Genomic DNA, 24,116 nt, shown 5'->3' on the forward strand with positions numbered 1-24,116 from the left:
TTCTGAAGCTGCATTGTGGGGCAGTACCGCTGTATAGGAGTCTTGGCTCCTGCAGTAGAAAATAAGATCCTTTTGGGTTGCTGAAATGCAGTTTAAGGATGTCCTTGCACTTAAATTTGTATTTATACATCTCTCTGCTCTTTGTGTGCTCTGGTTGTCTGGGACTTAGTCTGCAATACAGTCTTAGGCCGAACAATTAAGAGTGACTCCAGGGCTGAGTTTCAAGCCAAATTTGCAAGTCATCCAGACTGTTGACCATCTGGAACAGCTCCTGGGCTGGCTCTGAAGCAATCCAGCTGGTCCTCAGGCACTCCCTGGACTGCTCTATAGACAGGCTCAGGCGTTGTGTGCCCAGTCCAGCTGCTGCCTTCTATTCTGGCTATCCTTGCACTAGCGTCACGTATCATGATACAAGATAGCCTGGACTCCTTCCTAAAAGGGGCCAGGCATTCTCTTCCAGAAGAGAAGATGACGTTTGGATGCAACCTGAGTTCAAGCCAAGTTTTTGCTGCTCACAGCAACATAGCTCAGCCTGTGGGTAAGGTATAGTATAGACGTAGCCTGTGGGCATCAGATCCCCATAAATAACACAAGGAGAGATATTTCCCTGTCATATAAGAGTGTTATCAGGATACAGATGTGTTATTTTTTGAAATACTTAGATAATATAGTTTTGAGGGATGTACCCAAGACAGAAATAAAACTTTTTTTTTTTCAGTTGAATTGGGATTTATCTGAGTAAACAAATAGTATAGTTTTTATCTGAGTCTAGTCTAAGCTGGTCATCCATGGCTATCTACAGTTGTTAAAAAAAATTAAGTACTTTCAAGCCATGGTTCTTCTGACTTTCTCAGATGTTTGCTTTAGGAGAAAATGAACTGTGCCCTAGGTTGTGTCCTTGGTTGTAAGTGACTAGCTCAGAAGTGGACATTTACAGTGGCTTCATTCAGAGCCTCGTTGTCTCATTGAATAGAAGCAAGGCACAGTAATGACAGTCCACATATATTCAGACAAGTTAGTTGTGTGTGTAGCTTCATTTTGATAAAGTTATAGGGGAAGCTGCTTTATAGCAGTCTGAAATGCTGCTTGATTGTTACATACAAAAGACTAAACTGTATTTTAAGACATAACCTCAGAAACTGGCAATATGACTCCATAGGTCCAGCAGGGATCCTGAACAGAGGTCATTAGAGAATTTCTGTCAAAAGATATTTATCAAGGGAAAAAAGCTATTTATTAGTTTATGTGTCTGTGATATTTTACTAATTATTTTGTAATGAAAATCCCATGCCATATGGTGAAAGATTCATACTACACCATGTGCCACTAAGTGGGGTGGGGGGATGTATGTGTACAGTTCTTGCAGATTTACTGGTAAATTCAGCTGTGATTTTATAAACCCTGCAAACTGTTGTCCTATTTTTGAAAACTAACTTCTTTTCAAGTTTTAATATACTTTGCCAGTAGACAGCTATGCTGTTTTGATTGAAAATGTCAGCTCTTTGTAAGTTAGACTACTGGTCGTGAGTATCCTGAGAACCAGGCTAGCACTGGCTGCTGTAAGCTGACTGTGGCTGATTTTCAAGCTTCAAAAGCTTTGTTTCTGTCAAGACCTCGTCTGTGGACACTGAACGTGTTCAGATCCGCTGGAGCATTGAAAAAAGAAAAAAAAACCTTTGAAGTTTGAAAGGTGGTGACTTCACTGGAAAAAATAATCAGAAGTGGTGTTGCCAACAACAAGGTAGAAGCTGGCAGCTCCTACAATGCAGTGTGTCAAAGTCGCTGTCTCCCACACTCTTAAAGTTTAGGCCTGATTTAAATAAAATGTATTTTTTAATTAATATTTTTAGATTGCTTTTAAATTTTACTTCCTGAATTTTTAAGATCTAAATATTTCTGAAATTCATGTCTCTTATCTCTCTAGGCATGGACTTCCATACTAGCCCCTATAATTGGGGCAGCATAGAAACAAGTATTTATACCAAGGAAGATGTTTGCTCAGAGACTTTCAAACTTTCACAGATTAATTCTCATTCAACTTTCCTTTTCCTTTTAGAAAAAAAGTACAGAGATAGAGTACCCTTGTTCTCCAAATAGAATGTGTTTTCTTTCCTAATTCAGTTTATATCTGTAACGTTTATGAGGTTGCCATGAGCTGAAGTAACTGGTGATCCAACATCCAGCATTGAGCTATCATCTCCTCTGTTCCTGTCAGGCAAATCTCAGAAGTGTTGGGTTTTTGAAGTGTTGGCTGCATTTTTTCTTCAGTTTTTAAAAAATGTATGTAAATACACAGAATAAGCTGACATTACATTTTTTTCTGCATTCCAAGGTAGACAGTATATGGTTTTATTTTTACTTAGAGTGAATAAAAAGGACTGATTCTTGTGAAGTCTCTCCTGATAGGAACCAGAAACAAACTTAAGGGAATGTAGCTACAAGAGGGAAGGAGTAATGCCCTGCTTATGTGTAAGTTGCGAAGTTCATTAGGAATGACTGGTAAGGGAAGAGCATAGCTTGTGAACATACAGGAAATCAGCTTGCTCCAGAGAACTAAGGGTGAAAGGAAGGGATGTCTGCTTTTTATTAAAACCTGAAATGCATTATAATTGGCCTGAGTCTTTTCCCAGATGGCTTCTTATGCTGACATCTGCAAGAGTGTGTATAAGGCAACATTAAGAAGCTGTCTCTTGTGACAGTGTGTACACATGTAATTCTGTTAAAAACTAGATCCTTTGCTATATGTAGTGTTGGTCTTTGAATGAGCATGCTGAGAAATGTCATTTGTTTGACAAAAACTGATTACGGAACATGCTTTCTACATGGAAAGTTTCTACCACACATGAGAAAACTTTTTAGGGCTTTTCACCTGTTTTTGTAGATTCTTTTTCATTCTTCATCATAAATTCCAGATAACCTCTTTTTTTTTTGGCAGGAGAAACACAGGGTTTCTTCTTCCAGTCCTTTGTGTTTTTTTTTTCTGAAGTTTAAGTGTAATTATTTTGAATTTTATCATAGAATCATAGAATGGTTTGGGTTGGAAGGGACCTTCAAAGGTCATTCAGTCCAACTACCCTGCAAGGAGCAGGGACATCTCCAACCAGATCAGGTTGCTCAGAGCCCTGTCCAACCTGGCCTTGAATGTTTCCGGGGATGGGGCATCAACCACCTCTCTGGGCAACCTGTTCCAGTGTTCCACCACCCTCAGGGTAAAAAATTGTTTCCTTATGCCCAGTCTGAATCTATATCTCCCTCTATTTTAAAACCATTACCCCTTGTCCTATCACAACAGACCCCGCTAAAGAGTTTCTCCTCCGTTGTTTCACATGTGTATTTAAGCTGTTTTCCACAGATACTACTGTTTTCCAATGGTACTAGAATATCCATTTCTTATTGAGGTGCTAGGATGATGACAGAGGATGCAGTGTAATACATCTGTTAGTCTGTTCACTTGTATCTGTAATTTTTAAAAATAAGATATCAACGTACTGCTTCTTTCTTTGTTTCTTTGTCAGACAATAGGAAAATTAAAGTCAATGGCACCAGGGAACCTATTGAGTTTAAGACAAATCAGTGGTTTGGGGCAACAGTCAAAGCTCATAAAGAAAAAGTTGTGGTAAGTGTTATGCATTTGGTATTCATTTGGAGAAAGTGTTTGTTTTTCTCAAATGTATATCTTTAATAACTCTCTGTGTAGATTATGGAAACAACTCTATGATTATGCGTGAATTATAAAACACATGACGCATATATGGTAGTGAATGATGATTATTTTAAAACTGATAATGTGCATATTTTAGAGATACACAGTAACTGGCAGCTGTATGCTTTAAAATGTTTTATATTGTGAAGATTTATTTGGAATGATAAGTGCGGAATGTAATGGAAGCCAAGAACCTCTGCTGAAGATCAATTAATAAGAGAAAACACTGACCTCTTTCGTCACATTTACATTGTTTTGAACAGCTGTGTCATAGTCATGGTAAAACAGCTGCAAAAAAAGTCGTGATAAAAAAAGCTCCAAATCAAGATTGCTGTCAAAGTGCAATGTCTGCAGGGAACAAGTACTTTTATTGCTTAGTAAAGTAGTTGTGATGCTGCTTATATTTACATTTTATATTTACATTTTATGCACTAAGGTTTGCACTGAAAATGTCACTGAAATAATTGTGATAAGAATAATTAGTTTGGCCATTAGTTTTATTAGTTTTACAATTGGAAAGCAATAATTTGTGTCTTGGGATTTGCTTAAAACTTCCAATTATTACTTAAGAAGTAGTCATAAGGGAAGAAGTATCTGAAGGAAATGCTTTCCATTATATAGTATGCCTTGTGGTTAACTAGGGAAGCATTTTGACCTGAAACAGGTAGTGAATAAAACATCACCCTATTCTGTTAGAGCTAAGTAAATGTAAAAATTCTAAAAATACCTGAAGATTCAGTTCACAAACTGAAATAGAATAGTGTTTTTTTACCACCATTTGCTGAATCTTAACCAAGTGAGCAGAAAACCTCATCACTAACTTATGTGCTACTTTCCTTTGCTACTGATAACTCTTCTCTGACTTTCTGAAACACAGATATAGTCAACACATTTCAGGCGAAAATTTGAACAGTGAAGCTAGAAAACTTCGTCTTTTAAGCTTTGTAGACTGGAAGGAGAGAAAATGAAAATGTCCTCAAGCTGTCAGAAACTCTTTTTTTTTTATTGAGTTCTTGTTTCAATCCATTTTGTTTGATGTCAAATGTACCTAAAATCACAGGACGCATACTCCTCTTAGCCACCCTCTCGTTTTGCTCTCTTTTATGTTTTAATGTGTAAGGTCTTCTAGGCAGGGGCATGTTAAGAGTCCCTATTCCTTAAACCAGTGTTCCAGAAGCTCTGACTTTTATGGTAAGCTCTGAGTAGCACAGTGGTTCATCCAACTGGAACTGATTGCAGAACTAAGGCTTATACAGTAATGTGAATAATAACAATGCCTTGCCAGAGGCAGACAGGTTTCTGACTGGAGAAGTAAGACAAGATAGGACGTGAATGGAGGATTTGTTTGTATCTTACAGAGGCAAGGTTGTAGGGAGAGGTAGTGTATTCCCCTCCTCCCCAGGCAACTGAAAAGTTTTAGGGCACAGGAACCCCTGAAGAGTGACTTGCATAGCTGAGAGTTTATCTTTTTAGTTTTTCCAGTTATTTGAATTACTTTTAAAAAATATAATCTCTCTACACAAGGTATATCTTTTATCCTTACACTGTCATGTTTGTGACGTCACTACTGTAACAAAGAAGATTAAATACTAGTTCACTAGCCAAAATTTATTTAGCAAAAACCTGTTCACTGAGAGGCTGTTGAATGCATTATAGCTGTATCATCTCTCCAAAGATTTGGACCAGGGATTTATAAGGCAGGCAATCTGATATTTGTGATAGACTATGTGATACAACATCCTGACAAATCTCTCTCTGCTAAGTAGAATCATAGTGGTTGTACTGCAATGGCCATTTCCTCAAGACATATCAGGACAGAAGTAGGAATGGCTTGAGCCGCATGTATGTGATCTGCATCTTTATGGGATCACGTCCTGTGCAGTGAGCAGTAATAGAACGAGCTTATTACTTATGAAGCAAACTTAGAGGGTATTTGTAGCATATGCTTAAATGTGAGTTGTAGTCCCTGATGGATTTCATCTGCTAAGGAGTATGCTTTTCAGCTTATGATTAAATTATACGAAGCAGTGGTCCTGCACTTTCTTCTGTCAATACGTTAGGAGCATTGCTACGTGAATGATACAATACCAGAGAGAATCCTTGTACACTGTTTATTAAAAACTGCATTTGCAAGATGCATGAGTGTGTGAAAGGTGTGTGTGGCATTGTTTCTGCTTTGATAGGCTTGTGCTCCCTTATATCACTGGAGAACCCTTAAAGACAGCCCTGAGAAGGACCCCGTTGGCACCTGCTATGTAGCAATTCAGAACTTCAGTGCCTATGCTGAATATTCACCTTGTCGCAACAGTGAGTATTAATAGGAACAATCCTGTCTTGGAGGCGTTGATATCGCACTCATGCTTTCAGTCTTCACACAGTCTTGATTGAATGAAGATTGCTATATGACATTATTGCATCAGATGAGGGTTTAAAGAAAAATGAGCATTAAATTATATGCCTGCAACTGGAGGCTTTATTGTATAATTGAAAGAGGAGAAATTAAGTAAATTAAGCTTTTGCAGTTATAGTGATGAGATATAATTGGTTCCATTTAAATGGCTTTAAAATGTAGCAAACAGATCTAGATAAGAACCAGACAGCATTTTAAACCAATTATTCATGCTGATGCTGAGTATAAAAATCTCATCATAGGATCACTATCTGAAGACCAAACCCTGCACAGAAACACACGAGCCTATATTGCCATTCATGCCAATGTCATCCACAGTAGCTCATTTATGGACTTCCAGAATGGAAGAAAGCCATGCATGTTAGCACTGCCATTCCACACTCTTGTTCTGTGCTGAGGATGTGGTAGAATCTCTTGGCCTTCCTTCTTGGGCAATAGGGAAAAACAGTGCACGTATCTTTAGAACCAAGTGCGGTTACTTAGAAGTCTGCAGAAAGTGACACACATTAGATTATGTCGGTCGTTCATCCGGTCCAACATCCTATGTCTAAGTGTTTATGGTGATTTTAATGCTCTTATTACCTCAGTGCTCCAAATTATTGAAAACAATATGAAGTATCCAGTGACTTTACTGACCTTTGGACTGGGCTAGATCTATAGCAGGTTTTGCACTCACAAATCAGATAATTGTTCTTTTGGTTACTTTTCTAAAGGTAATGTGTGTAAGATAGCAAATATGATGGGCTTACCTGTCCCTTCCAGGGGAAACCCTCACAGCAATGCTATGATGTTGTTCAATTTAGCTGAGAGGAGTAGCTGTTTCAAGTTGTTTGCACTAGCCAATAACATGAGAAATCTGAATGTAGTTCCTTGGCACGATACCCCTTGTAGAGAGACCCTGCTATTGCAGCTAGCATTCTTGCCATATGCACATGGGCTAATTTCAAAATACACCTTTTAATTGTTCCTCTGCTGCAAACTGTGCTCCTACCTTCAAGTTTCTAATGGATTATTTTGCCATGAAAGTTAGAAGCACTTTACAGGAAAAGTAGACACTTCACATAATTAAAATGTCTCTTTCCTGTGAGGATCTAGAAACAGCACCGTATCATACAGCTGGATTTTCTTGACATCTGACAGATGTGTGATAATGTAGCCCAATAATGCTTTCCATGGTCTACCAGAAAATCTGCACACCTGTAGCAACGTGAGATATTTCCATGTATATTCAGTGTTACACTGTGGCTTTCCTTTTCTCACGTTGCAGTGTAGTTCTAAACTGAGTTGTGCTAAGTCTTTCTTTTAAAGCCTAATCCTTGTCCCTGGATGGAAAGGTACAGAGAGAAGCTGAATCTGTAAGAAATGGTGACCAGAAGATCTGCTTCATGTGTCTCACTGGGGCTTTGACAAAGGCTTATGCCATTTGAACAGAGAGTTCAAGTGGCCATTTCTGCTCTCAGTTTCCCAGTCCTGCAGACGTCCAGCACTCATAGGAAAGCCCTAAAATGCATGTCAACCCACTTTGTACAATTATATAAGGATTTGGAGACTAGAAATAAAAATGGCCAGAAGTAGGAAGATTGTTTTTGCATTTACAGATGTGCATCCAAAATTACATTAAACTTCAATCCTCATCGAGCAAATGTGTATCAATTAAAGGGCTGGCCCTTGGTAAAGGACCTGTGCCCCTTTCCCTTGCCATAGTACAGGTTACGAGGATGTTGTTGGAATGTTGACCCATGCTGACACATCTGCTATGTCAACATGTTTTGAGAATGCCTTAGTAAACAATTATTTTTGTGTTTATGGCAGAGCGGCCTGTGGTGACCATTCTAGGATTTCTTGTTTATTTATTTATTTACTTTTGTATCTCCAGGCAAATTCAAACCAAATCCCTGATAGTTGTTGCAAGGGTCCTTCCTTGACTGTGAAGGAGGAGGAAGTCTCAAGTAACTGGTCCTATTTTTCAAAATCTTCATGAGGGGTTTGCATGTTCAGGGTCCTGTAGGTCTTGATTTGCTCTGCCTCTTCTAAAAAAGAATACACATTTTTTCATGCGTTTTGGTAGTTTTGCATTTACAGCCTTACAGTTCCAGTGGTGGGTGAGCTGTCTTCCGCATGCATTGTGAAATCAATAAAAAAACCTTCAAAATTGCAGGCAATGCAGATCCCGAAGGACAAGGCTTCTGTCAAGCGGGTTTCAGCTTAGATTTTTACAAGGTGAGATTCTACTTCTGAAATATTTTGACCAAATGTCATTCTGATATATCCCCAGTGTTCAAGCATTGTCTCGGTGATCAAGATGCTGATCCCGTGCTGTTGCGCATGGGAAGTTTCATGAAGTTGTTGCAAGTTCTTTTTTTTTTGTAAGCTTCAAACTTTCTGATTTCATTAATAAAGGAAATAACTACAATCAGCACCTGTTTTTCTCTGTACTGCAATATGGCTCTGCTCAGTCTATCTTAATAGATAATTAGGTGGAAAATTGTTTGTGCTTCTGCCTCAGTGTGTGCCACTTAGGATGCTTTCCAGAGACCTGACTTTCAGGAAATAATGGGCAGGGACTAGCTAGCTTTTAAAAGTTAAAATAGCTTGTGTAAGGATGCTTTTGGAGGCAGCCTCATCATTGAGTAAGAGCTTTCTCTTGTGGAGGTGAAAGTGAAAGTACTTAAGGGAAATAGCTAGTTGTTCTTATAAGTTAAAAGGGTCCAGAAACAATATTGCAGGCCAGAAAAAAACTTTGCAACTATTGTTATTGTCTGTGCCACTATTATAGCAGTAGGAGTCCACATAACTTTGATCAATGCCATTGTTTTCAGCGTTCTCGAGATACATTGTTATTCACTTAATAGCTGAGGATTAAAGACTCACTGTAGCGTAGACAAAAGTATATTTCTCTATAAGAGAATGTTGCTTCACTGAATTCTCTTTTATGCTGACATTGCTTTGTTACAAATAATCAGCAATTTGTAGAATGCTATGTTAGTGCTAAAATATTATGGCTTTCATTCAAGTGAAGATGCATAGGATGATCGTAACTTTATTTAACTATGGGTTTTCCTGCACATTCATGCACCTACATCGTTTTCTTGAACAGGGCTATTCTCCTTTGTCATAATTCAGATGTTCTTTTGGTCATTTAAATTGTTTCTCCCATGCATGCTTAATTTTGTTGTGTTCTTTTATTGTGTAATTTTATTCAATTCTGCTTTTTGTAGAATGGAGACCTGATTGTAGGTGGGCCGGGTAGTTTTTATTGGCAAGGTATGTTCATCTGGTTGGTTAACTTGATCTAAGAAGTGAAGCAGAAAGTATTGTTGAAAACGTTGTTCTAGATTTCCGTTGTTTCTTCAGTTTAAGGTAACCAGCTTCTGGTCTTATTTTTAACAAATACAAATCAGAAGAATTTGTTAACAAGCAACTGAGCATAAAAATAAGCCAGGGAAAATTCAGGATGTAGGTTGTATAGAAAGTGAAACAAATAGACATAACTTTTTTTTATACTGGCATTTTAGCACATTTGTAATTTAATTAATAAAATTAATTTTCCCTAGAAATACTGCAATTTTAAAAATAGCTAATATTTGTACAACAAATGTAATCTTTCAGAAGTTTTTGTCACTATTTGTTTCTGAACACAACATTTCGTTGCTATCTGCATAGATTTTTAGTTCATTTGTGGCATCATTATGATTTCCAAGATATGGTTTCTTGTGCAGATAAACCTGAAGTGGTTTTGGTAAAGGGTTAAAAGGGTATTTTTGCTTTTACTAGTTTTGATATGTATGATACAGCCGAATCCCAGACTCTGCCTACCAACTTGCCCATTGTCAGCCTCACTGATGTGTGTTTTTGCATTGCCATCAAAGGAGGAAGATCTAGTTATTTTAACAGTACAGAGTTCATAGTTTTGAATTCTCCATTGAGAAATTGCTTCCATTAGTCCACTACATTTGTACTGTACAGCATCAAAAGACAGCTGAGCCTGAAAATGCTTGACTGTAGTTTGAATCAGCACCTTGAAATAGGTCTGGAGATATTTTTGTGATTGTTCAATAGAGTCTCAATGCCTTGTTGTGTTGATTTATGTGTACTCTTGAGACTTTTGGGGTAATAACGGACAAAGATTGAGAGAAGATGTCTCCTCTTTGCATCTGTGTTATATTATCCCTTGCAGCTCTGTTCTGATGTTCTGCTAGCCCTGTTTTGTAGAAACTGGGTCTCCTTTATGTCCCTTTCATTTATGAAGTTGTTTGAATACAGGTCAGGTAATCACTGCAAGTATTGCGGATATCATTGCAAATTATTCCTTCAAGGATATTCTGAGGAAACTGGCACGCGAGAAGCAAACAGGAGTGGCCCCACCCTCGTATGACGACAATTACATGGGTAAGCTAAGCTCTATGTCAGTTAGCAACATGCTGTAAGAGCATGGGGCTTGTATAACCAGCTCTAAATTGCTGGTGTCCCAATTGTGAGAGGATTTAAACATGTTTTGCCTTAAGCACAACAGCAAATCAACAGTTTGCTAGTTACTTCAATGGGATTACGAACGTTCTTGAAATTATGCACAGCAACAGGATTTGAAGTTTGAGATCTTAAATGGCTCATTAGGATTCTTATTATTTGATCTTAAATAATTAAGCAGAAGTATAACATTTTCCCATTTATATCTTCTTTCATTCCAAAACGATGTATTGAGTTTAAAGTAATTAAAGACTATTTCAGTTTTTAATAGATAAGAGAAAATTCAATTCTGCAGCATTTTGTACAGTACTGCACAAATACTCAGTTTATTTTCACTGATATTTAAAATATACAATTGAAATAAGCAATAACAAAAGTCAATTTGAAGATACTATGTAATCAATAGAAAGAAAGCTCTTTATGTGCCTTTTATTAGTATTGACCTCTAAGAATTTGCATTATATTTGTGTGTGTCTGCATGTGAGACAAGTTTTTCTTCACATAATTTTAGAAAAGATGCAGTGGAATTTGAAGGCAAAGATGCATTCTTTCATCTCTGTCCATCGATTTGAAACTACAGTCCCTGATACAGTCTTTACTCTGTCAATAGCAATCATCTCACAGGTTTACTAAAGCTCCAGGAGGTACTTAACTGCATCTTTGGAAATCTGTCTTCCATGTAGAGCTAAAACAGGGTACTCATACGTTACAGTACAGTAATGAAAACCTAAATTGTGTCAATAGCTGTTAGAGCAAACCACAACAGTATTTGCTGGTTTTTTCAGATAAAATACTAAGTATTTATGATTTAGAAGCTCATTTTTGAAGAAAAGAGAGATTTATTCTACATTCAGACCTACAGTTAATTCAGTCATAATAATGTGATAAACAGTTTTCCTTTTTTTCCAGACAGTTTTAGTATACTAATGTTAAAAAATTTGCATTCTGATGATCAGATAAACAGACAAATCTGATTGTTTTTATATATTTTTGAAAGAAAAGGTTTATCAAGCATTTTACTTGTAATTTATCTTTAAACAGGATACTCAGTGGCTGCTGGGGAATTTACTGGAGATTCTGAACAAGGTAAGAAGCTATATACTTAAATGAAAAACATATGGCTGTGCACCTATTAAATTCCTCATTTTGGATCTCTACATGGGAACATACCTTTTAGACATTTGAAACACTGGTGAGACTTAAGCTGTCTGTACTCAATATTCTCAAAGGGAAATACTTCCTTAGAAGGTATAGTGTCTGAATCTGTTGTTGTGGTATCGTGCTCGTGCATCTGTTTATCAGTTAGAGCTGTGACGGAATGATACATGGAGCCATCCAGGCTCACTTAATTCAGCCAGTTTGGTGACCAGTAGTAACAAGTGGGGCCAACAGTGCAGTCCTGTACAGTCCTTCGGCCCATACCCAAGTTACTCACCTGCACAGAGGCTGCTGGCCCTCAGCACCTGGCTGGACAGGTGCAACGTGGCTTGGAAATCTCTGTGTATGCCGAAAGCACACTTCTGACTGCTTCATGAACAGCATAGGCCAGGCTAGCAGATAACATTCAGCTGCTTCTGGACAAAGACGTGTCTACACTGACATGCTAGCTCTTGTTGGTGAAAGCAGCTCTTGGCTCTGTAAAAATTTCCTAGTTCCAGTTTATGTGCCTTAATGGTAAGGTGCCTGGGGCAGTTCGTTAGCTGACCCTTTTCATACATTGTATTTTCCTGCACAGTCATAATGCAGTAAGAACAATTTCCCTGTGCTCTTGTTCCTACCCCAAGCTTTGTATTTAACAGCAGGAGACAGAAGAATTGAATTCCTTGTATTAAAACCCGGGCTTAGAGGGAGAGAAAACATTCTACAGGAAGATGAAGTGTTCGGTTAGTCCCTTGAGCTAGGAAAAGCTGAATGCACATTAATATAAATATCGGTATATGGAATCACACCTAAGACTTTGTAAAAGTTCTTGGATCAAGTAAGTTTGATACAGGACATATTTAGAATAACTTGCATTTAGACAGCAGCTGTCATCCACAAAGAACCAGACATCTCAGAGGCTTAATAGCATTGCTTAAAAATATCATTACTGTGAAACCTTCACCTGAAATGTTTCATGATCTGTGAACCACCACCTTCTGGGACGCTACATTGATGATTTCATAAAGTAGAGCAATATGCACTGAGGAACAGGTGTTAACCGGAATAGAGGATAAATATTTCTTTTAAATGTGCAGAATGTCATTACATAACTTGAGAATTCAACTCAAACAATGAGGTTCAAGTTGTTCCCTCTGGCAAAAGGTGACACAGGATATTTACTAGTTTCACATGGACAGGGAAAACTGCCCTGGAAGGTGGCAGCTCCAATAGCATAGTTCTGTAATTCCCTAAGGACAAAGTCAGAGCCATCTATCCTGCAGGAGCTAGGTTTAGCAGCAGTAGGTCCTGGAACACCACTGAGGCTTTAACTGAATATTAACAATACTTAAACCTCACTGAACTGATGTGCTGAACTCGTAGCACAAAGTGCTGTCACAGGACAACTAAAAACAAGCTGAACATTGTCTGATTTTTAAGTTGTAAAATCAGTTTTGCAGGTGTGTTAAAAACTGAACACTAGTTTTCCTGTGTCTCTGCAAGTTGAATCCAGTGTAGAAGAAAAGCTTCTGTCACAGCTGTCTATTTGGTAGAGGACGTTAAAAATAATCGGCTATAAATATTAATTTGTCCATGATGTAGCTATTTTTTCGGTTCTGAAATTGTGCAGGATTTCAAAACGTATAGTTAGTTGAAAATATCTGAGATCCCTGGTTTCAGGCATCCTTAAGAGCTATGTTTCTTGTGTAAGGCTGGCAGTCTGTGAGAAGGTATTGCTTAAGGGGTAGCTTGCTGGAGGGGGTGAACAGCTCTATGGTCCAGACTCACAAAGCCAATAGAGACATACACATTTCCAGAAATGAACACGGCTCCCCAGAACTGGTGCTACTTAATCCCTATAAAGTTAGAGTTTCCTGTCCTGTGTCACTATGGGTTAAAAAAAAATAATAAATTTAAACTGGATGCTATAAAGTGAAAAAAAAATGTGTCCCTGGTAGTGGAAGGCTGCAGCCAGCTATATACATATATATATATATATATATATATAATTTTTTTTTTTAAATGCATACTCACATTTTTGTAATGGATGATTCTTGAATGAGTAAGTCACGTGGATGATTAGCACAAAGAATTGCATTGTTGGCTGACCTGGGAATCATCCTCTGTCCTGTTCAATCCTTCATTATTACTTCCATCTCCTCTTAACCAAACACATTCAACCACAGGAGAGTATATAAACCCAGAGAAGAGGAGAGGAATGCTAGGTCAATACAAGCAGGTGTCTGAGGTGCTCTGGTATCTGAAGTTCCTTCTGCTGTGGATATCCTAATGAGGGAAGGTTTAGACAGTAAGACTATGAGCTGTAACTTTGCTCTTTTCTTCTTTTTTTTTTCCTTTTTTTTCACTAGTTGTTTAAGATTTTGCCATTAAGCATAATTACATTCTAGAAGGCAGATAGGTCCAATGTTTCATGTTCTCATTCAATGGATTCCCCCAGTGCTACTCACAAAAAAAATTCCTTGTAATGCTTTTAGATAGCCTGTGCAGAACTTGTTAAACACTTTCGTGGCATCAAGATGAATAACAGATGAGATAAACTGCTGTGCAACCAGAAAGAAAAGGGATATTTGTGAGGACAGTTGTGATTAGCTTCTGTACTCTAGTGTGTGGTGGCACAACCCATTCTGGTTCCATCAGTCCACAGCTGTCAGGTAGCAAGCTGAACTTTGTTATACTGGGCTATGCTGAGAGTGCTGGGCAGAAGGAGATTTCTGGATGAGTGCATTCAGCAGTTAAGGTGTAACATTTCATGCAACTAGATGCACTGAATGAATGTTAAAATCTTATGAATTAATGTCTTGAAGTTATTTACAGGTGTTTCTGATACAGATAACAAACCAAAATCCTAAGGATTGTATATCAAGGGAGAATTTAAGTGGCACGGGATGTGTATTGCATGCACCACTCAGATAACACAACCAGTTCACTATTGATCATTTATCTTTTCAGAGCTGGTTGCTGGAGTCCCGAGGGGAGCACAGAACTTCGGCTATGTATGTACTAAGCCTCTGTTTTATCCTTTTTATAGTGAGAATGCAGTTAAATAATTTGGAAGATTAAAGTCTACATTATATTTTCTGTCTGATCCCAAACTTTCTAATCAGCGAAAACTGCCACTGCCTTTCACTCTCAGGCTTGAAATGCCTGGGTTGAAATGCCTTACTACTTTGGGCTTTGGATATTAAGCACTTAGTCCTTTCTGAAGTTTGTTTTCGATAGCCAATTACAGGCATGCTGTGAGTATGACTAGTATGCCTGTGCTCCCTGACTGTTACCAGACCTAAGCTTACCCATAGGTTAGCATATTCACGTGCAATGCTCTGTCCACAGTGGAGCGAAGTCCAGGTTCAGATTATTCATACCCAGTGTTTATTTTCAGTGCTTTAAGCGTACACAGTGAGTACCAGATGCAAAGAACCATGATATGCAGTTAGAAGTGAAGGGAGAAAACTATATATGTGTGTGGATACATCTTTTACATCACAGGAAAAAGAAGTTTCAGACTAACCTGTTTGGGAAACAGAGATCCTAGCCACAGATACATTCTCTAGTTTTGTGGACCCAAAATTTTTTGTGTCTCTGGAACTTATTCATACTATTTTTCAGAGGAAAGGTGTGCACGTGTGTGTGTATGTATGTATGTATACATTTATGTTGTAAGTTAATGTTTTCATGTGTAGTAATGTAGTCACTGATCAACTGATAGTCTGTGATTTGCTGCTGTTCATAGTGTCCACTAAGGAAGGAAGTCTTTTTCCCATTTTGTTCATGGGGCACTTGAGATTCTCAAAATCTTAGTAATTTGTTCTAAATCATACAGGAAAACTGTAGTGAAACAAAAGAATTGTTGTTTTTTCTTGGCTACTTGGACCATCCTTCAGTGTGTCAAATTGGTTTGCAGTAATGTTACACAGTAATGTTACAATGTTATCTTGAAGCTTTCCGTATTTTTCTGTTACCAGGTCTCTATTATTAATTCTTCAGACTTGACCTTTATCCAGAACTTCACTGGTGAACAGGTAATGTCAGGCAGCTACGTGATGAAGTGTTATATCTCTAGAGGATATGGTCTCATTAACGTAGTTTCAAGAATATATAAAATATTTTTTAGAATTAATAACCATAGAAACAGAGAGGATTATCAGTAAAAAATTTTTAAAAATTGATATCTGATATGAAAGTCTATCTGTTGTTTTTTGTTTCCAGATGGCGTCTTATTTTGGGTACACTGTTGCAGTATCTGATGTTAACAATGATGGGTAGGTTACCAAATATATTCAGCTCCACTGAACTCATAGAAGCAATGCCTGATATTTATTAATTAATGCAAATTTTCAGGTGCTTCATACCTCAAAATGCTTCTCTTGGCTTCTCTACTTTTCTAATTTTAATTGTTCACATAGGCTTACCTTTGTGCAATTACAGTGGCACAAGTATTTTCAGCACTAGTTTCAGTGAGTTTGTCTTCCTGAATATTTATGCAAAGCAGTGTGACAAAGCAGGAATGTCCAAAGTCTTAGGAAACAGATCAAGGTAGAAGAATAGTGAATAAACAGTGCTAGCTACTGCTGGGAAGAGACAGGTGAAAGTCAAAAGTTCTTTCTCCCTTTCTCAAAAGCAGGTAAGTCTTATCACATGTGGACCATCCATAGCCTCACTTCTCAATTTTAAAAGCTTTTCAGTGTAATCAGCTCCTCATTCCAGCACCTCCTGGTTGGCCATCCGTTTTCACCGTGCAGAAGACCAAAGGGTGTTGATGGCCCATAGTTGTTATAACAGGCATTGTGTTCCTCTGAGGGAGAGTGCTGCTCAGCTCCCAGGGTCATGGCTAAGACACTCTGGTATTTCAGGCCCTGTTAAACCAAACACTTGCTAACTTTGAACTTGTGTAAACTCTGATTAAATTTTTTAGAAGATCAGGACTTTAGTAAGTGAATATTTGTACTAGCTTTCTAGCATGGAGATGAAGATCCCTGAAGCAGAGCACTGAAAGTCTGCAGAAAGGTGAACCAGGATTATATTTAGAGCTGTGGCATAGTCTTGCCTGTTGTAAAATGTCTCAGATGTATCTATTTCATGTACTTTCCTTATTATTATTTCCTATTAGGTGCTTAAACATAGAGCATTAAATAATTTTTGTCGGCTAAATCATTGCTTCCCATCAGTGACTAGTGACCCCTTAAAGAGTGAGGAATACAAGAAAAGAGAAAAGTAACAAGGTGATAAAATGTTGTTGCAGTTCCAAAACAAAAAACAAAACAAAACCAAACAAAAGAAGAAGAAACTTGAACAGTTTCTGCAGTGGCTTTGTAGTACTCAAATCTTTCCAAGTTTCTGAGGTCAAATTTTGTCATAGTCCATAGCTTTTGAATATTCCTATTTTTATGGTGTACAGATTCAGGATTAGTTTAATCTTACCATAATGCTTTACTAATGTGAAAGGGTGGAGAAACTTTGATCTAAGTTACAATAGACACTCATTAGACTTTGGGAAACTTGCTATTTAACTTTTCACTGAAGCATACTGTTTCCTGCGCAGGTTATTTCCTGTGAACCATAGGGTTACTTGGCAGGTCTCATATTTTCTGTGTACCTCTAAGACCACAGTTTATGTCAATAATATAATCAAACTGCTGTTGAGGCCTGTGTGGTCTCCCAGTCTATATCTTAAAAGAAATCTAATGACTCTCTGAGATCCAAACATCCCACAGAAAACAAAACACAAAAAGCTCTACTCAATAAACATGTCTGATTAGATATGCAGTCTGTCTTTGCTGGTTTGCACATATAGTCGATAGAAATATTTATCTAAAAGGGAGAGTAAAACAGAGGAAAAAAGAAAAGCAAAAGGGAAATCACCATTTTAAATTCACTTGGGGTTTTTGTGCAGCCAAGGACAAAGGAGGTAGTGATCATCTTATCAGTATGAGAAACCTGATTAAGTTATATGCTGAAAGGTTAATAGAAATTATGCTCTGCTGTAATAAGACTGAAAATGTGGCTTAAAGATTAGGCTTATCCTAGGAAAAAAGCTCTGTGGACCTCCTACTCCAGCAGTTCTGCAGGGGCTCCAGGGTGATTGCTGCTGTTTTATCTGCACCACATCAGATTTGTAGGCAGAACAGGGAAAATGAGGATATTGGTTGAACTACTGTTTAGTTACCCACTGCTAATAATGAGAAATCCACAATGGAACTTAACAAATCAAGCTTTGCCATCAACTTACAAGTTACATTCCTGTAAAGGGAAAAAAAGGAGAACACTTTCAATTTAGACTGAAACAGTCCAATAAAATCAGTGGAACAAACTATTTGCTGCTCTTTTATTTGGCCTGTATCAAAGCTTCCCATAATTATACTTTGATCTCTTGACATTTCCCATACTCCTTCTTTTTGTTACTCAGCAGGATACAAAGAAACTGCATATAGTCTCAGCAGGTTTGGTCAGCTTGTGCTTTTTAAAGGCTTTTTTTTTTTATCAAAAGAGAAGCAATACTGGCTAGTTACCTTTCTGTGCTGGATATACAACTATATATACAACTTACATTAACTGCAACATCTTAGTGCTGTAATGAAATAAATCTAATGAACCAGAATCCGGAATCCTTCCTCTCTGCCTTTAGTACACTGCTGTGACAGTCAAAAAAAAACCCAAACAAAACAAAATAAAAAAAAAAACACCCCAAAACCACAAATTCCCTGATGGAGAATTCCTTCTTGCAGAAGACTTGCTGAAGCAGCTTGCCTTGACCTGCAGAGCTGAGCACTTCAAAGAAGTGGGAAAAGCAAGAGAGTGAGGAAGGGAAGGCTTTGGTGTGGGTGAGACGTGCCAAGACTGGAGGGAAGGCAAACTAAGTGCTGCGGGTGTTCCAAGTAGCTCTGCTGCCCATAATCAGTTCAGACATAGGTCAGTGTATTTTAGATGACTGCCTGCCTCCCACTTCCCCCTCAACACATCTTAGCTACTGGGTTCTGGTCCCTGCTCCCTAGACTACTTATGCATTTTATACAATCATTGTAAATTATTTTAACAAAGTAGAAATTTTCCTAGAAAAATAACCCAGCACTGTGCACTTTCAGCTTAGATGCTGTGATCCCTGCACAACAGACTCCTGCTCCTGTCTGCTTGCATTCTGTCTTACTTAGTGAGTCTTCTATTCTGAGTTAGGCTTCTGCTTTGAGAATTTTAGGCCACTGTGAATGATAGATAGCCTGCCTCTCTCCTTTCACCATTTTAGGCATTCTCACCGTTTTAGGCATTGCTTTGTGGACCAATTTCAAAGGTACCTAAGTATCTGCTTATTATATATTGATATACTGGGAGCTTCCTGGCTCTGAATCTTTTGGTTCCTTACCACCTCTAAAAAAATCTTCCCTTAGTCTTACAATCCTTCATGTGTAAAATATTAATTGGAGTCAAGCTCAACTTTTACTTAATGGTTTGTACAGCACATAACACCATGGGGTCCCAGTCTTACTGAGAATATCTGGACTGTGATGTAATAAAATAATAATTGATGATAGTACTACTCTGTAATTTTTTTAGTACCTGACATATATAAAATAACTTGTTTTAAAAAAGAAAACAAGACTCATTATATGTTTTTGTTGTTGCTATTGTTTCATGGCAACCATTTCAGCTGATATTCTGTCCCAGCCACTAACATCTTCCGTTAGTAGAGGAGGACTTTTGTTGTTTAGTGTGGAAGGAAAATCCTACCTTTGATGTCAAATCAGCATCTGCTTCCTTCCTTTTTAAATTATTCATGCCGTGAGGTGATACCTGGCGTATAAAGAACAGAACAGTACCAAAGTGACCTGACATTTTGAATTGCAGTTTCCGTTATGGAAACATGCTATAAAACTTAATAGAAGAATAACATTTCTAGAAGTACTTTGTCACAATTTATAGAATGTGTAAGTTCTACAATGTGATTAAAGGGCTTCTAGTTGAGATATTCTGTACTAAATTCTATGGTATGTACCTTAGAACCGTAGTATAAATCTATGGTAAAGTACTAGCTAAGCTAGTCCTAAGTCATATGGGGTTTTTTTTTGTCAGAATTAGGAAAACAGTGTAGTGCAATTTTACTAATTGGTTCACTAACGGGTAAAGCCTTTGTGAAAATATCACTGTGCGGAATACAATGAATTGAGAATAGAAGGTTTTTTTCAAGTTTTACAAAGTTTGAACAAGGTTTTGTGTTAGAGCAAGATAATAAGTTTTAAAAATTAAAAATTCTGGAATCAAGTAGTACTAGTTGTTTGCAATTACAGAGTTCCTTAATATGGATGACCACTGTCCACTGAATATAATGGGAATTGTCCTGTTAGTTTATATGGGCTTAAACAGAAATTAATCTGATACTATCATTTCATGTCTCAGAAGAATCTGTTAAGAATATTTCTACTTGTTATATGTCTATCGGTCTTGCTTGATTTTATTCTTTACTGTCCAGTAAAGGATCTTTTATTCGCCACTAAATGAATGTTGGTAACATGTTTTGAAACATCCTAATTTAGAACAACAACATGCAAAATACGCTTTGATTAGTCTGTCTTCTTTTACCGATTCTTCTTGGAGTAGCAAAATGGACAGAAGGACTTCTCCCTCTAAGGCTCATATTTCTGTGATTTGATGGTGTCCTTTCTCTTTAATACTTAATACAAATTACATGAGCACTGCAACTACTCATGTACTTAATATTCAATAGAAGTGTTTTCAGAAATAGAGCTCCCAGTTTCCATTTGAATTAGTGATGAGGCATTCTCTATTAATTGATGCTCTACCTGTATTTCATGTATATTACTTCAAAAATCTGCTGTAAAATTACATTTTTTTTGTTCTGTTGTTCACTTACTGATGTATAATTTTTAAAAACCTAGATTTTATACTAAAATTTGTCTCTCACTAGCACTGTTAGCAGGATAGATCTACAAAATTTGTTCTAGTAACATGGATCCCCTCTGAGTTAAATTCTTGACTTCTGGATCGTTGACTGCAAAGTATGGCTTTTCAGTGTCTGTTGTGGGCATAAATTGAAGTGCAAGAAAGTATTTTTAAATGTAAGAGGAAATGTTTTTTTTTGCTGTGAGGGTGATCAAACACTGGAAGCAGTTGACCAGAGAGGTTCTGGAGTCTCCATCCTTGGAGATATTCAAGTGGGCACAGCCCTGGGTAGTCTTCTCTAGTTGACTGTGCTTTGACCAAGTGTTTGGACTAGAACTCCAGAAGTGCCTTCTTACCTCAGTTAGTCTATGACTCTGATAATTATCAGCTTCCTGTTTAACAGATGCATGAACTGTGTTGATTACACTCAGTCTCTCACTGACACTGTTTTTTGTTTGACTGTTCCAGTTTAGATGATATCTTAGTTGGTGCCCCTCTCTTTATGGAACGAGAATTTGAGAGCAAGCCTAAAGAAGTTGGGCAAGTTTATCTATACCTGCAAGAAAGTGCTTTGCTCTTCCAAGATGCACAAATTCTGACAGGCACTGAAGTGTTTGGTAGATTTGGCAGTGCAATCACACATCTTGGAGATCTCAATCAAGATGGATATAATGGTAATTCATATGTAATGTCATAATATATATCTCTGTATAACATTGAAATTAAAAATGGCTAAACAGTGAATATGAAGTGTCTGTGTAGTGGCTGAAAGAGGCTTTTAGACATGTAACTGCCTTTGAAAGCCACAAGAATTTACACTAATCCTAATGAAACTGGTACTGAGTACCAAACCATGAAAAGGTTACCTATAGGTAACCTGTAGGGCAGTCATATTGACTGCAGTGCTATTTTTCACTAAATGTTAGCATGTTCATTTGAGTAAAAATTATTATCTGTTGTTTTATGACTATAATTACATTTAAATACTTAGTTAAGATGTTGTATTAATTTAAAAGCAGAGTTCTCCTCTCAAATGCTTGGATAAGATTGAGAATTGAATGAGGTTCAGTAAATGGAGCATTTTGCCTACGATGAAATAATTGGACATGTACAGATGTACTATTTTGGAATCAGACTTCCGTTGGTACTTAGGCACTGAAAGAAACAGGTACATAATGTGACCTTTTTCAAATGGCTTTAGCACATGCACACAACAGAAGGTTCATGTAAGTTAATAGGGAGTCTAAATTCAAGAACACAGTCCAAGTAAACTAACTTGCTTAATTATCTGAGATAGATAGCTTGGATGCCTTGAGCACCTAGAGTTAACCTCCTAGACATGTCAGTAACACCCTGGTTTCCCTTGCATGCGTCTCCTTACTTCTTATTTCCAGGACATTAGGGATCTGCAAAGCAGACATCTCTACATCTAAAACCCCAAGAAGTTTTTCCTAGAGGAGGCATTTTGCACAGTAACCTTAAAGATTAATAATTTTTAAACTTTAATTTTAAATAAAGATTTATTATAAAGTTAATGGACTTAGCTCCTCCTTAACTTGAGGGCTGTTTTTCACAGTGCTCTAGCCACTAGACTCTGGGGCAATGTCACCAATGTGTGGCTCCTGTGCAAAGAGTAAGTCATGTCAGGAGCCATAGGATTGTATTGGAGTTAAGGTTGCACAGAATCCGAATACCATCCTATGGGTAGAAGCCACTGGATTGTGACTGCTAAGAATACCCTCATTGGGTTGTCCTGGAATCCCACAATGGAGTTCAGCCCAGCTGGACCTCACAGTGGAGACTTCCTGTTTTCTACCTGTGAGCAGGAGCAGATGCCCTCAGCTTTACTGGGCAGGGAGGGTTGGTATCCCTGCTCTCCAGCATTCTGGTAAGGCAGGGAGGAGACATTTTCTCTCTCATTATACAGAGAAGGCTAAGAAGGATCTAGAACCAAAGTTGTCTACTTCATAACTGAGGATGCCAGTCATAGAGCATTGTTGCACTCCTGCGTTTAGAGTGAAGGTACAGATTCCAGGTGCTGAAGTCAAGTTTAATAAAGGAGTATAGCACCAGCTCCTAGATCAGCACCTAAAAATGAGAGCTGTATATATATATATATCTCCTCCTGTAGTGTTTCCTGTTGCCTAGCTCAGCTAGTGCAGCTATTGAATCCCAGTCTAGACACATGATTCTCTCCACAACCCATGCATAGGAACTAAGAAGAGCATTGTGAGTTCCACTTCTTGGATATGTAACCTCGTTTTTTAAGGATTGCAATGCTTAATTGCATAATGCCCAAGGTCTTTTGTTAAATGCCTGACTTGGTACTATTCCCATTTCTCAATAAGATGTTGGCTTGGTATAGATGAAAACATTATATTCCATTGTTCTCTTTTGCATATTAAAGCACTGCATGTTTGAGGGAGGTGAGGGTTTTTTTGTCTATGTTAAATATTTTATCTGGGAAAAGAAAATTAATTTTGTCTAACAGCTGTTCCTTTTTAATTGAGTGATAGAGGAAATCAAGGAAAATTTGTCTCTGTTTAAAAATGTGGAAGCAGAAGTAGGCATTTATTAGATCTTATTTTATTAAGGGTTATTAAATGCCCTGGAAATATGGTAAAGGAATCCAGTGTGGACTGGCTATTTAGTATAATGCAATAACACCATCATAGGATCATTTTATAAGCTTTTGTCGTGAAAGTTTGACACAGAAAAGACACTACAAACATTTTTGTATATTTGCCTTAAAGCTAGAATCCATACAGAAGTACAGAATGTTGACATTCTTGCCTGTATCTAGCAGAAGCCATTTATGTCTGTTTTCCTACAAGGACTTAATTTTTGCTTTATTTTAATTGTGCCCTTTCTTTTATTGCACTGCAGACATTGCTATTGGTGCACCGTTTGCAGGAGAAGACAGAAGAGGGAAAGTGCTCATTTACAATGGATACAGTAATGGGTTAAATACTAACCCTTCCCAAGTTCTCAATGGAGCCTGGGCCTCACAGTCCATGCCATCGGGATTTGGCTTCACTCTAAGAGGAGACTCAGATGTAGACAAGAATGATTACCCAGGTAAGATTTTTCCATTAGGAAAAGGGAATTTCATACTTCCATTCTCTGGAAAATACATCATGCCTAAACTGCTCCTTTTGGAAGGCAGAGGTCAGAATAAAGAACAGACATTTTGGGATAGTTCTAGCTTAGTTTCCTGAGAGTTAAAATCAGACAAAACAAATACTCCCTTTCCTGTCAAAAGACATGATCAGAAAGGCAAGAGAGGGCTCGAATAGTTACATTAACATAAAACATGTGAAGTTCACAACAAAAAGCTTAACCCTTTCCCCTCATTTCCAAAAACTGAGTACTCTTGGCTTATTGAACTTGTAATGTCTCCTTCATCCTGGCATTCTTTCTTAATTAAAAACATGTTGTGTTGTAAAAGAAGGGATTGACTTGGTTGTGTTGCTGGGTTTTTTTTTG

General features: G+C 37.6%; 1 protein-coding gene across 1 annotated transcript in view; it reads left to right on the forward strand.

The window, feature by feature from the left end:
* ITGA8 (integrin subunit alpha 8) overlaps window positions 1-24,116 on the forward strand; it is a 115,315-nt gene that overhangs the window by 7,670 nt on the left and 83,529 nt on the right. The window contains exons 3-13 of the mRNA XM_086741462.1: window positions 3,516-3,616; window positions 5,887-6,010; window positions 8,272-8,333; window positions 9,332-9,377; window positions 10,377-10,502; window positions 11,622-11,666; window positions 14,691-14,734; window positions 15,704-15,760; window positions 15,948-16,000; window positions 21,099-21,304; window positions 23,517-23,708. Of these exons, the coding sequence (XP_086597588.1) occupies window positions 3,516-3,616; window positions 5,887-6,010; window positions 8,272-8,333; window positions 9,332-9,377; window positions 10,377-10,502; window positions 11,622-11,666; window positions 14,691-14,734; window positions 15,704-15,760; window positions 15,948-16,000; window positions 21,099-21,304; window positions 23,517-23,708 (1,056 nt within the window). The remainder of the gene's footprint in view (window positions 1-3,515; window positions 3,617-5,886; window positions 6,011-8,271; window positions 8,334-9,331; window positions 9,378-10,376; window positions 10,503-11,621; window positions 11,667-14,690; window positions 14,735-15,703; window positions 15,761-15,947; window positions 16,001-21,098; window positions 21,305-23,516; window positions 23,709-24,116) is intronic.

This window comes from Chlamydotis macqueenii, chromosome 2 (assembly GCF_036417535.1).
Source record: "Chlamydotis macqueenii isolate bChlMac1 chromosome 2, bChlMac1.mat, whole genome shotgun sequence".
NCBI classification, from domain to species: Eukaryota; Metazoa; Chordata; class Aves; order Otidiformes; family Otididae; genus Chlamydotis; species Chlamydotis macqueenii.